Genomic DNA, 13,876 nt, shown 5'->3' with positions numbered 1-13,876 from the left:
ACCAGCTGCTCCTCGGAAACCCTGTACAGGGTTGCTATGGGTCAGAACCGACTCGAGGGCACTTCACAACAACATATATATATGTGTGTGTGTGTGTGTATAAGGAGCTCTGGTAGCATAGTGGTTATGAATTGGGCTGCTAACCTCAGGGTCAGCAGTTCGAAACTACTAGCTGTTCTGCGGGAGAAAGATAAGGCTTTCTGCTCCCGTAAAGATTTACAGCCTCAGAAACCTTGTACAGGGTCACTATGAGTCAGAACCAACTCCATAGCACATAACAACAACAACAATATAGGTATACTCCCACTCTTCTCACATACCCATTTAGCCTATGTGTCTGCCATGTAAAACACTGCTGTTCCAAGATTGCATATATAACACTAGTACCTCTACTCCTTTACACCCCTGCACACCTTTCTGTGTCTTCACCTGTCTTCATAAATTATTCTGCCAATCTCCCTGTGTATTGCCCTTCCCTTCTTTTGTAAATTGCCCTCCCCATCACTCAAGTTAACATGTGTCTACCCTCTAACATGGAGTCCTGGTGTGGCACTGTGGGCTAATGCGCTGGACTGCAAAATCAGTTTGATCCTCAAGATTAGTGGTTTCAGCTTATCAGCCACTCCTCAGAAACCCTGTACAGGGTTGCTGTGGGTCCAACTTGACTAGATGACACTTAACAACAACAATCCTCTAACAGGTGTCTACCTGGTGGGGTGCTTATAGGATGAGCACTTGACCACAAGGTTGGTTTGAACCACAAGGTTGACAGTTCAAACTCACCAGCTGCTCCTTGGAAACCCTATTCAGAGTTGCTATAAGTCAGCACTTAGCAACAACAAAAACCCTCTAGCCAGTGAATTACTCTCCCTTCCCTCTCACCTCTGGTAACCATCAAAGATTGTTTCTCTTAGCATGGAAACCTTTTCTTGAGTTTTTACAATAGTGGTCTCATAATATTTGTCCCCTCTGTAGGGTTTGCAGTTGCTGATTTGGGGGAGGTAAATCACCAAGTTGCCTGCTTCTTCCAAGTTGCCTCTAGGTGGACTCAAACCTGCAACTTTTCAGTTAGCAGGCGAGTTTATTAACGGTTTGCACCACCCGGGAACTCCTGCAGCACTGCATTGTAGTTGAAATTGTTACACATCATCCCTCACTAGGAGCTCTTAGTGGTCCCTGGTCTTAGCACTATTCACTGCCCAGTCAATGTTGGTACAAGAGTGAGTGAGTAAGAGTGCAAGTAGTGCTTCAGGTTTCATGGGTTGGACAGCATGCTTACTCATAGCTTTGAATCAGGGTCTGAAAGGCACAGAGAGGACAAGGGCCTTCCTAACAGGAGCCATGCTCTGACAGAGGCATCATTTGTGTAGTGAAGGAACTCCAGGACGTTGGTAGCCAAGGAGAAAGGTGGTGGGCCTCTCTGCAGGGGAGAAGCTAGGCTGTGTGACAGGTGGGTGACAGTTGTTCTTTCTCCAACTCAAGGCCTTTTACTGTGTGGAATCGGGAGGGGAAGGAGAGAACTTGGTCTGTTAGAAGGAGTTGTGGATCCCCCGCTTCCCAGCAGGCTATTGATTTGCTGTGTGGTTTTGGCTAAGTCACCTGCCTTTCTGTGTTTGGTATGTACATGTATCTCTGGGACACAGATGACAGTGTGAAAAGCAGTCACCTCATTTGGTTCTCAGTGTGAGAGGGCTTCAGAAAGTTCATAGAACAATACAATTTTTTAATTCCATTTCTCCCACAAACTTTTTGACGCTCACTCATACAGAGTGCTCAGTGAGCTCTGGTGCCACAATGGTTAAGCACTCAACTGCAAACTAAAAGTCAGTGGTTTCAACCCACCAGTGGCTCTGCAGTGGAAACAAAGCTCTGGTGATCTGCTCATGTAAAGATTATAGCCTAAGAAACCCTGAGGGGTAGTTCTACTCTACCCTGTAGATCCGTGGAATCGACTGAGGGCTCATAACATGTGATTCTCAAGGGGCTTTTCCATTACTTGTTCCAAGTGAGTCTTTGGAGGAAGTGCTAGGACTGGAGTTTAGGCTTGGAGCTGGAGCAAATATGGATTAGGGTAGCTAGAGAGCCAGGCTCCTCCTGTATCGTTCAAAGCTGGTCCAGGAGGCATTGCTAGGGGTTCGGGGCCCCTCCACTGCTTTTCCTTTGGCATCTTCCATTTCACAGCCCAAGTCATCACAGAGGCTTCATTCCTTCATTCGTTCAACAACCCAGTCATAGTTTCCGAGTCCCTCCTAGTCTCTGTACTGAGCACAACGCTTGGTTATTCTTCTTATTCATGGTTATTTGGCTTGTTCACCACACAGTCCCGGTACTCCATGGAGTCAAGTATCAAGTGGGAAATTGAACCACACAATTTAAAGGCCATTGTAGCAATAACTGTACAGATACAGCAAACCCCCTTATGCCTCTATCCATCCCACAAAGGTTATATTGTTTCCACTCTACTTTTCTGAAATTTCTGGGCTGAAGATGACCAGAGGGAAACACAGAGGCGTGGGGAAGTAAGATTCCCCTAGGCCACCACTCGTTCTGGCTTCGGGTTTGCCCACCTATACCTCCTTTGGTAACTCTGTGCTAAGAGTTGTGAATATTGCAGGATAGACCTGGTACCTGCTCTCCCCGGTCTTGGGTGGTGTGGTCAGCAGGGATCTCTCAGGCTCCTGCCCAAGAAGTCTGAAGTGGACAGAGAAGCACTGTCAGCAAAGCCACCATCTGTGGGGAGAGCAGGGACTTATTTGCAAACAGTGGTGGTTGGGGCAGTTAGCCTGTGTTACTCACTCCTTCTCTGCCCAGGGGCAGGATCAGGTTACAGGGGATTCATGGGTGGCAGGCAGAGGACTGTGTTCCTTTCTGGTCATCCAACCCGTCAGAACTTTAAATAGCACCCCTACGCCCACGCCTACATACCTCTGAGGAACTAGCCTCTGCAGACAGTCTTAAGAGCATCTAGATGGCTGGCCAGGGTCCTGCAAACTCTGGGAAGTGTGGGCCATAGCTGCAAGCCCACTCTGCCTGTCCAATCCCGACTTCTCTAAGGCATGGTTTGGGGGACCACCCTAACCACCTTCTTCTGTGAAGCATCTCCTCTTTCCCTCCTTAGCTGGAGTCAGCTTCTGCTGTTTTCATATTACTTTGCCCTCTCTCTTAGGGTGTTTATTACAAGCTTGATGGTAATATGTATACTTGTCTTTCTCCTGCACTGGGCCGGAGCTCTGGAAAGACAGGGATTGGTCTGGTGTTGGGCCTGGCGCCGATTATGTACTCTGTCACCATGCGGTGTGTCCTCAGCTCTCCTGTGCCTGATACTCATCATTGGCGTCTACTTGACCCACATCTGACTTCTCCATGAACCAGTTTCATTGTGTATTCAGGCTTGATGTCCGAATTCCTCTGGCTTCCCCTACTCCCCACACAGGACCAGTCAGCCTGTCCTCAGTGTACTGGGCCCACAGGACCAGGAATTTATCTTCACATTGAACTTGACGGTGGCTCTGAGCCCCACTGGGCTAAAGACCCCACTCTCCCTAAGGTTTCTAGAGCTGGAGAGCAGAGATCTGTGTGACCACCGTCAAGCAGCTTTGTCTTCTTCAGTCTGGCTTTCTTGGTCTTTGTGATAGAGATAATCTTTCAGCACTTTTTCCAAGTTGCTACAGCAATCACATTAGTGGGGTGAAAGGGCTTTGTAAACGGTAATACAGTAGGACACCAATTGCTGTGGAGTTGAGTGGAATCTGACTCATGATAACTCCGTGTGTGTCAGACTAGAACTGTGTTCCCTAAAGGTTTCAATGGCTGACTTCTCAGAAGTAGATCACCGGGCCTTTCTTCTGAGGTGCTGTTGGTTGGACTTGAACTGCCAACCTTCTGGCTAGCAGGCCAGCATATTAACCATTTGCATTGCCCAGGGACTCCTTGTAAGTTGGAAAGTGCCATGCAAATGTGAGGGTTTACTATTAGAGTAAATCCTATCTTTTGCACTTAACTGTGCTTCCTACCCCTGCCTGGGTCCTGTAGAAAGTGGTTCAGAGCTGTGGGCCTTGGCTGAGCCACTCTCCGTTGGCAGATTTCAACAGATAGTATGGGAAGGTGTCCTTACCCAAGTTTCCTGGAGTCAGCACTTGATTTTGTAGGGGAAGGGAGCTCAACCTGGACTCAGCCTGTGGTCAGGGTTTGGAGCCTGCTGGTTTGGGAGCACAGACTGGGACAGGGTCAGCGGTTTAACCTCTGCTTTTCTCTCCACAGGGTGCCAGGTATCGGGGCTCCATCCGTGACTTCCCAGACTTTGACCCCAACCAGGATGCCGAGGCTTTGTACACTGCCATGAAGGGCTTTGGTGGGTGCTAGGAAGGCCCTGGGGGTGGGCCTGCAGACAGCAGGAGTCACTGGGGGGTTGGGATGTTCTCTAAGGAGGGTGTAAGTCATGGTGGAGGAACCAGACGTACTCACTCATTGTTTGTCTCCTCTTTTTATTATTTTTATTAGTTTTATACTTGATCTTAGCCAAAAGGCCAAGACATGATTATTTAAAATAATTTTATCAATCATTTCAAACTGAAAGGTATAAAGAATGATAGCAGAACCCATAGATCTATCACTCAACTTAAGAAATGGAGCTTCATCAGTATAGTTGAAGCCCCTTTGTTAGGTACTCCTCCTGATAATACCACCTACCCAGTGCCCCCTTCCTTTGGGAGGTAAGCGCTACCCTGAATAGGGTGCTGCTGCTTCTTCTTTATCATTTTGGGATTGAAAGAGGTTCTTACTGGGTGTTAGGACAGCTGGTTTTCTCTAGGTCAGACTCACTGTGAGCCCTTGGTGAGCCCTTGCCCTCTCTGGGCCTTAGGTTCATTCTCTGTTCTGTGGAGAGCTGGGTCAGTCTGTGACCCTTGAGCCCTCTCAGAAGGGATCTGATAAGTGCCCATTGGTCTCCTCCCCGCCTTACCCCCACCACCACCTCACAAGCAGAGGGCTCATGCCAGGGCTGCAGACAGCTGTGAGGCCTGTATCCAGGGCAGGGACAGCCCTGGTGGGATTCCCAAAGGCAGGTTGGGTAGGATGACATGTGCCTCCCTCTTCCAGGCAGTGACAAGGAGGCCATACTAGAGCTGATCACATCCCGGAGCAACAGGCAGAGGCAGGAGATTTCCCAGAGCTACAAGTCCCTCTATGGCAAGGTAACCATGGCGACAGGAGGACATGTGGGGTGAGGAGTGGTTTCACTCAACTGGATGCTCATTCCATTTTTTTTCCTTGTCTCTTGGCGCCGGCTCTGTCCCTGTGTTGACAATTCCACCCTCAGAACTTCCCTCCTGCTGTCTGTGTTCTCTCAGCCTGGCCTCAGTTGGCCACAGATAGGTCTCCTGAGCATCAGTGACCTCCTGAACAAGACCAGTGAGGTCTCAGCCCCATGGACCCACAGCTAGCAGGGGACAGCCGGGCACAAGTCAACAAGCACGCATTGGTGGGAAGAGGCACAGTGATGTGGACTTGAAGCCATACAGCCATTCGTAGCTGGGTGACTTCAGACACATTACTGATGCCTCTGTAGTGTTGATCATCAGACCACCTCTGAGAATGACTATTACCTGAGATGACTTAGCCCAGAGCAGAGTCGCCTCTCAAACTGTCACTGTGGTCCCCTCCCTCTGCCCCAGGACCTCATCGCTGACTTGAAATATGAGCTGACGGGGAAGTTTGAACGGCTGATTGTGGGCCTGATGAGGCCACTTGCCTACTGTGATGCCAAAGAAATTAAAGACGCCATCTCAGTAAGAAGCATGTGTTTTTTGTTTTATTTTTGTGGTGTGTGTTTGTGTGTATTGGGGATGGGTAGTCAATGGGAAGACTCCTGGCTCTGTGCTAAGCAGTGAGCCCTACACTCACCCAGCAGATGGGCCCCACTTCACAGGCAGCTTGCCTAAACCCTATCCCAAAGGGTTGCCACAGTCTACTCCAGATGGGCAGATGTAGGACAAGGGTTAATGTGAGGCTGACCTCTAGGCCCACAGCCAGCCCCACATCAGGAAATTACAGTCCTGAGGAAGCAGTATATAGGGACCTGGAGACAAATAGTATCGACATGGCCCAAGGCAAGGACATACTAAAAAGTGTCTGGAGGGTGGGTCCGGGGGTGGGGTGGTTGGAGAGGGTTTATTAGAAGATGAGAGGATTATGTGGAACCCAAAAGCCTGGAAAGGATTTGGTCAATAGGACTGGGGGACGATCTGGGAGAAAAATGTTAGAAGAGGTTGTGGGTGTCACTGAGTCAGCCTAAGGTTGCCCCCTAGGAAGCAGGGAGAGGAAAAAAATCTTAAATGCACTGAGCACTATGCAGTTTGCAAAGTGCTATAACCTTTGCCTCAGATGAGCTGTTAAGCAAGAATTGATTTCATAAACTGATACACTTGGCAGTGTTAGTGATTAGTTTGTCACAGTGTTCTTGTGAGTTTGTCAGAGAAACTAATACCATCTTCGTTTTACAGGTAAGAAAACAGACACAGAAAGATGAAGGTTCTTTTAAAAAAAACAATGTGAGATCAGAAAGCAAGCTAGTGGCAGAGGCAGGACTAGAGCTGATCGATGGCTTTTCTTCTCAGAACAGCTCTTGACTCACATTTGCTCCCCTCTGCTCCCAGGGCATTGGTACTGATGAGAAGTGCCTCATTGAGATCTTGGCTTCCCGGACCAATGAGCAGGTCCACCAACTGACGGAAGCATACAAAGATGGTGAGTTGGGCAAGAGGTGCTTCCGATATGAAATGAGAGTGATTGCAAAGTGTGAAGCCTTAGGCTACCCATTCATGTTTCCTTCTCATTGTCTCTCATCCCTCCCTCCTGCCTCTCTCCAGTCTTCTCTCCATCCATCCAATAAACATTACTCTGAGCTGGACTCTGTGCTAGGAATATGGTGGTGGGTAAAACCAGTGCTTGACTCCTAGAGCTTATAGGATAAACAGAGAGACAAGGTGATGACACACTGTGGTAAGCTTTATGAAGCAAGCAAATAAGTGAATGAGAAATAGACTTTACTAAGAGAGGATCTGCTTTGGACAAGTGGTCAGTGAAAATCTGTGCCAGGAGAAAAGAGGAAGAAGTCAGCTGTGTAAGGAGTTGGGAGGAATTCCATCCAGGTAGAGGCAACAGAGCCCTGAGGCTGGAATGAGCCTGGTAGCCAGTGTAAGGCTAGAGGAAATGGAGCCCTGTAGGCCAAGGCTAAAAGACACATGTTTTATTCCAAGTCCAATGGGGCATAGGGAAGTATGAGAATCAGACATGGGCTTTCAGACTGTCACCGTGTTGCTGTGGAGTGGAGACGGAGTGAGAGTAGAAGCAGAGAGAGCAGTCAGAAGGCTGTATCTGCTGTGTAGTGAAAACTGATGGTACCCAGAGGAGGGTGATATAGGTGGGAATAGAGCTAGGTGGAGTGATTCCATTTCTTCATATCATTGGTTACTACCAAAAAATGGAAAAGATACTATGGGTCTTGTCACGGAGGTGGTGTAGACTGGGTCTTGGGTCCTATACCTTGTCATTTTTGGGGAACATCAGGATTCGTTACCCTGGATCTGGGCCTCTGGGGGATAGGCCAGAGCTTATGTTCCTTCCCTGCAGCCTACGAGCGGGATCTGGAAGCCGACATCCTTGGCGACACCTCTGGCCACTTCCAAAAGATGCTTGTGGTCCTGCTGCAGGTGGGTTCACCTCGGGGCTTTGAGTCCCTCCCTGAAGCCCATGATTAGGACACAGATTAGAGGTTCCCCATGATAGGGTGGCTTGTAAAGGGCACGTAGGTGCTACTCAGTTGTCCTTTTCACATTTTACCCTGGAGGTTTGTGATTGTTTCTGTGTGGCTCTCCTGGGTGTCCGGAGAGTCCAGGCTCTGTCTGTTTCTCCTTATTTGCACAAGCACCTAGGTGTGTTTAGGTGACCTGCATTTCCCCTGACACCCAGACACACATACCTGCTCTCTTGTGTCCAGGAATGTCCTCTCCTGTCACCTCCCTCCTCTCTGGGCTTGAGTCCATGGCCCCCACCTGAGGATACAGCAGACACTTAGTGTTTAGGAAGCTGCTCAAATTGAAGCTTCTATATCCAAGCCCTGCTGCCTCTTCCCTTCCTTCCCCAGGCATGACTATAAAGAGGCTGCCTGCTGATGCCTATGGCTGAGTTCAAACTGCCAAGTTGGATTTGTTTTGTTTTTCTACACAAGGTTTAAAAAATAAAACACCACTGAGTTAGTTGCTGATGTTTAAAAATAGGGATATTTTACTCAAAAATCTGAATGCATTCAAATAATGGAAAGTTCTGGCAACAGTAAGCCTGCTTGCTGCATGACTGCAGTGGTCTAGGAGCATGTCCCCTAGGATGAGGGTACCTGGAAGAATGTAGTTATTCTTACCCAGGGTTGCCCTGTTTGATATCAGCCCCAAGGATGAAGGGAGAAGCCAGCAAGAGGCCAAAATAGGTGCTGATGCTGTGTTCCAATAGCATCTGTATATCATTGTTCCCAGGCCACGAGGGCTTTCCCAACCCCCTGTTACCACCTCAGACCTGCCCCTGGCTCTGGTATTTGAAGCATGTTTCCCATTTCTCTGCCCAGGGCACCAGGGAAGATGATGACGTTGTAAGTGAGGACTTAGTCCAACAGGATGTCCAGGTTAGTGTGCACCACTCGAAGTCATCCAGCACAGCATGGAAGCCTGGAGCAGGATGGGAGAGGTTGGGGCCCTGGGAAAGGCTGGAGGTGAAGCACTTTGTATCATGTACCAGAAGTAACTGATACCTAGTGCTTTTTTGAAGACAGGGTTTAAGTTATCTTTCAAAGGTATATATAGTTGGTAAATTATATACTCTGGAGCTTTCATAATTTGCTCATTCATTCAGTTAGCAAATGTTTATCAAGCCCCTACCATGTGCCAGGCACTCTGCTCAGCAGTGTGGGATCATGCTAATGAACAAAGTTAGACAGTTTTAGGAAAGCCGGGTATTGATTAACCACACAAGCAGCATTTCTGTTGATAAACTATCTATTTCTGATGTTTTATTCCAGGTGTTTTGAGTACCTATCATGTGTACCTGGGCAGATATGTTGTTGCTGTTGTTAAGTGCTGTCAAGTTGGTTCCAATCGTAGCAACCCCATATGGGGTATCCAAGGCTTTAAATCTCTGTCTTTAAGGAGCTCACACAATAGTGGGGAGACACATATTTAAAGAATTACAATGTATGCAGCTCAATGCTCAACTCACAATGCCACGAGGACACTATATAGTGGGTTCACAGCTCTAAAGAAAGCAGAAATCTATGAGGATTTAGAAGAGGGCATGAGGGAAAAACTCAAGAAGGGCTTCAAGAAAAAGGGAGACATTTGATCCGGACTTTGAAGGTTGAATAGAAGTTTCCCCAGAATGGGAGAAAGGCATACTGGTGCATGCCAACTCCTGAGGCTAGCAGTTGCTGGTTTGGCCAGGAGGTCCTGTCTCTTTTGAAATTTCCTCTTTCAATTAAGTCACATCTCTTCCTTTTCAGGACCTGTTCGAAGCAGGGGAACTAAAATGGGGAACAGATGAGGCCCAGTTTATTTACATTCTGGGAAATCGTAGCAAACAGCATCTTCGGTTGGGTAAGCTCCACAGAAGACCTACCCTCCCATAGATTGTGTCAAGACTGCATCTCTCTTTTAACTTTTCTATTCCTTCATGGGTGCATGATAACTTCTTCATCCTCAACCCAAATACTAGCCTTAATTCCTTTTTTTTTTTAACTTTTTATTGTGAATTGTGTGAAGGTTTACAGACAAGATCATCAGTTTTACATATAACAAATCGTGCACTTGGTTTCATTTCAGTGATTGCCCTCTCCTCCTTGTAACACGGTATCCCACTTCCTCTCTCTCTTTGCATTCCACCCCCTTCCCATGCCTTCTCAACTTTGTCATGAAGAAATGTTGCCCTTTTGATTTTGACTGATTGACTGTTCCATGGTGAGCATACCTCACTAGTGTTGGTGACCCGTCTGTATATCTACTACTCCTCAGCTGAAAATTGGGCCATGAGGCTCACTTCCTCTCCAGACCTGAAAGGCCATAATAGTCTCGGGTTCCTCCAGGTTCTTTCTGACCAGTTAACCTGGTCTTTTTAAAAAAAAATAAATAATTCTGAGTCTTGTTCCAAATTTCTCTCACTCTATGTGGGACCCTCTACTGTAATTCCAGGCACAGTCTAGATCTTTTGATCTTTTGGTCTCAGTCATGGAGATGATGTTCACATGTTCCACTAATTCGTTGGACTAATTGATTCCAAACCTCTTCAATTCTTATAACTCTTCTTTCTGCTGCACATGAAGAGATCAAGCGCTATACCTTAGATGTATAATTCTTGTATTATTAACATCTTACATGTGGTACATTTGTTACACTTGATGAATGATTATGGATACATTGTATTAACTAAAGTCCATAGTTTATATTAGGGTTCACTCTTTCTGTTGCATAGTGTTGTAGGCTTTTGACACTTACATAATGTCATGTGTCCTATATCTTGCAGAATGTCATCACTGTCCTAAAAATGCCCTGTGCTCCATCAATTTGTATCTCCCTATTCCCCATGAACCCCTAACGTGCATTGATCTTTTCACTGTCTGTCTAGTTTTATCGGCTTTTAGAACATCATGTAGTTGAATCACACAGTCTAGTCCTGATTTTATTAGGCAATGGTTTCTGTAGCCCTTCCCAAGTCCTAGTTCTACTTCTTAACAGTATGCTCAGCCCTCCCTTGTATACCCCAGTCCTGTCTTCATGTTGGAGAGTGGTGCCCCCACCAGTCTCCTCGGGGTGCTGCGTAGTGGCTGGTGATGAGCATGGACCACCCCTCCACACATACCAGCATTAACTAAATGTTAGGCAGTCAGCTCCTGGCTACTGTACCCTCTCCTTTTTCAAACCCTCTTTCCACTCACTGTTTCCACATCCCTGTCTCCCTCAGTGTTTGACGAGTATCTGAAGACCACAGGGAAGCCAATTGAAGCCAGCATCCGAGCGGAGCTGTCCGGGGACTTTGAGAAACTAATGCTGGCTGTGGGTATGTCCTGGGGCTGCATTTCCAGGGACTCTGGGGGTTGCTGGGAGATTTGCCTAGGACCAGAGGCTAAGAATGAAAAGGGGAGTTGTATGGTATGAAGACAGGAAGGGAAAAACCAGATGGGCAATGAATTCTAGCGTTATAACTTGGTCAGGATGGCTGAGGCTGGGAAGGGTAGGGAGCTGGACCTCAAATATAGATATCTTCCCACTGCTTTCCCTAGTGTGGTCAGAGGCAGGGAAAAGAGCATTGAATTCAGGTTGTGATAGACTTTGCCAGACATCTCCTGTGTGCCAGGCACTGTGCTGAGCGCCTTCCCCCATTATGTTATTAAACCTGCTAAAAACCTAGCAGGGATCCCTGTCTTCATCCATTTCATAAAAGAGGATGCTGAATCCCAGGACACTGAGGAGGTACTCTGAGCATGAAGGATGCCAGGAGCCAACCAGACAATAGTGAAGCCAAGATGAAAACCCAAGGGCTTTTTCATTCCATTGACAGTATACTTGGCTTCAATGCAACACAGCTTTCCCTTAGTGCTTGCTCAAATCTGCTGTTAACTTGGTGCAAGTCACTTATTCTCTTGGGGTCTCAGTTTCCCATCTGTTAAATGGGTGTGGAGGAAGAGGATGGACACTCTGATCCAGAGACCCCTGTAAGTCTGACATTCCAGGAGTCAGGCTGTGTGGCCAGATATCAGTAAGTTAAAGCAGAGTTACATCCAGGCCTCATCTTCATGCCCTGAGCTGTCCATAATTTCATTAGTTGGGTTCTGGCCCACTCTGTCAGTAGGCTCCAAAGGATTGAGCTATGGTCACTTTCTAGATGTAGCAGAATCTGAAAAACACTTTCCTACCTCCACCTTCTACCCATCCACAATCTGGCTGAGTTCTCGTTAAAACCTAAAAGACTCTGGAAAGATGAAGTGAGTCTTTGAGGTATGGTACCCAGATTCTATAGTAGGTCCGTTTCCTGATTTCTTTATCCTTTGGTCTTTTGATAAAGGTGGTGCAGTTCTGGGGTGCTCTGGGACTGTGACCTATAAGGATCCAGAGTTCTTCCTGTGTTTGAACTAGGTGACCCCAATAAACAGAAACAATAAAGGTGTTAGGTTACCCCACCTCCTTTCTGAGGTGGCTTGAATAACTCTCCCTATCTCTCCCTGTTTTTCAGTGAAATGTATTCGAAGCACCCCGGAATATTTTGCTGAAAGACTTTTCAAGGCCATGAAGGTGAGTAGCGAGGTTGATGGGAATGAGGTTGGAGAAGGGGTTCTCTGCTCACTGTTGCAGGACTGTTGGGACTCTTTGGCCAGTCCTTGGGGTCCACCAAGAGCCCTTCAGAGACTGGCCACAGAACTAACTAGCAATCCCACATGTGTTCTAGAGGCTGGGATGCTGCCTGGTCCCGCGCCTTCCTGCTCACACACCTGTGATAGGTCAGAGGGTGCAATGAGAGCTTGCATCTGATCCATCCAGCCAACTGGGTTTCAGCTCACACCGTTAAAAAAATCCTAGTTAACCAGAAAGCCTATACAAGAAGCTCTAAAAAGTTGTTGATTAAAAATTCATAATCTTTTCATTCCATTTTTCCAGCCAACATTTTGCAGCCCCCATCTATATAGCATAGGTAGGTACGACCCCTTTGGAATGAGTAAGACTGACGGTGTACTTCCTATGACCTCTTAATTCAACTCTGTATGTGTGTACAAGAACAGTGCATCCCAGCATTGTAAACATGTGGCACACAAGCATACACACACTGATCAGAACTTCAGTGGCACGCTGGGGAAAGCGAAAGTAGTCACTTGCTGCCAGAGCCTAGAGGCCCTGGAACTCAGTTGTTCCTGGTCCTGTTTGGCCCTTCCAATGGGGCAAAGTAGACTGTAGCCCATTCTTGGTCCATCAGAATGCTGTGATGAGGTTAGGCAGTTCTTCCCTAGAGAGTTGTTAGCCTAGAATGCTCCTAGCAGAATTGTTTGCATTAGGAAAAAGCTAAAAACAGCCCAGTGTCCTTCATGAAAAAATAGATAGCAGTATGTTTACAAAGCTCCAAACTGTGCAAACCTAAACAATATATTGCTTTAGGGATGCAAATGTAGAATAAATGATGAAGCAAACCAAGGAGAGAAATGATGCATGAGGGGGAAGAAGGGAATGAAAACAAGTTGGCAGGTTGAAGGAGCTTGTGAGGGGATGGCAATGTCTTCTTATCTTGTCCCATTTTTCAGAGGCATTGGTGACGTGCTTCGTGCTGTGCACCTGTTACCACTATCTGCGTCCCAGTTATCCCACCACCATTTGCTTTTCTTCTGAATTTAAATCTTTACTACAAACCTAGTATTTCCACCAAAGCTTAGGGCTTTCAGCACTCTCACCTCCTTCCCACTTCTCTTTTTCCTAAACCCACTTCTCTTCCAGGGCCTGGGAACCCGAGACAACACCCTGATCCGCATCATGGTCACCCGTAGTGAGCTGGACATGCTGGACATCCGGGAGATATTCCGGACCAAGTATGAGAAGTCCCTCTACAGCATGATCAAGGTGAGTAGGGGTCAAGAGGGGGACTGAGAGCTGTCTCCCAAGACAGAACACAGTCCTAGAAAGCTGGAGTCTCTTAGGAATTCCAGGAGCCCCTACCTGTTGGCACATCCTGGAAACGTAGTAGAGATACAAGCATCAGGGGGTGCTAACTAGAAAGGCAGGGGCTGGACTGTGAGGAACATAGAAGCTGAATTAGGAAGCGGGCCCGTCCTGAGGACAATGATTGTTTGGCAAGAAGA

The 13,876-nt window shown here is 47.2% G+C and overlaps 1 protein-coding gene across 1 annotated transcript in view; it reads left to right on the top strand.

Moving 5' to 3' along the window:
- ANXA6 (annexin A6) overlaps window positions 1-13,876 on the top strand; it is a 59,580-nt gene that overhangs the window by 7,478 nt on the left and 38,226 nt on the right. The window contains exons 2-11 of the mRNA XM_006863894.1: window positions 4,261-4,351; window positions 5,098-5,192; window positions 5,673-5,786; window positions 6,654-6,744; window positions 7,630-7,709; window positions 8,618-8,674; window positions 9,545-9,638; window positions 10,999-11,094; window positions 12,268-12,326; window positions 13,515-13,637. Of these exons, the coding sequence (XP_006863956.1) occupies window positions 4,261-4,351; window positions 5,098-5,192; window positions 5,673-5,786; window positions 6,654-6,744; window positions 7,630-7,709; window positions 8,618-8,674; window positions 9,545-9,638; window positions 10,999-11,094; window positions 12,268-12,326; window positions 13,515-13,637 (900 nt within the window). The remainder of the gene's footprint in view (window positions 1-4,260; window positions 4,352-5,097; window positions 5,193-5,672; window positions 5,787-6,653; window positions 6,745-7,629; window positions 7,710-8,617; window positions 8,675-9,544; window positions 9,639-10,998; window positions 11,095-12,267; window positions 12,327-13,514; window positions 13,638-13,876) is intronic.

This window comes from Chrysochloris asiatica, unplaced genomic scaffold, assembly GCF_000296735.1.
Source record: "Chrysochloris asiatica unplaced genomic scaffold, ChrAsi1.0 scaffold00057, whole genome shotgun sequence".
NCBI classification, from domain to species: domain Eukaryota; kingdom Metazoa; phylum Chordata; class Mammalia; order Afrosoricida; family Chrysochloridae; genus Chrysochloris; species Chrysochloris asiatica.
The sequence above is the reverse complement of the archived record's forward strand: the minus strand, read 5'-3'. Positions and strand labels throughout refer to the sequence as shown.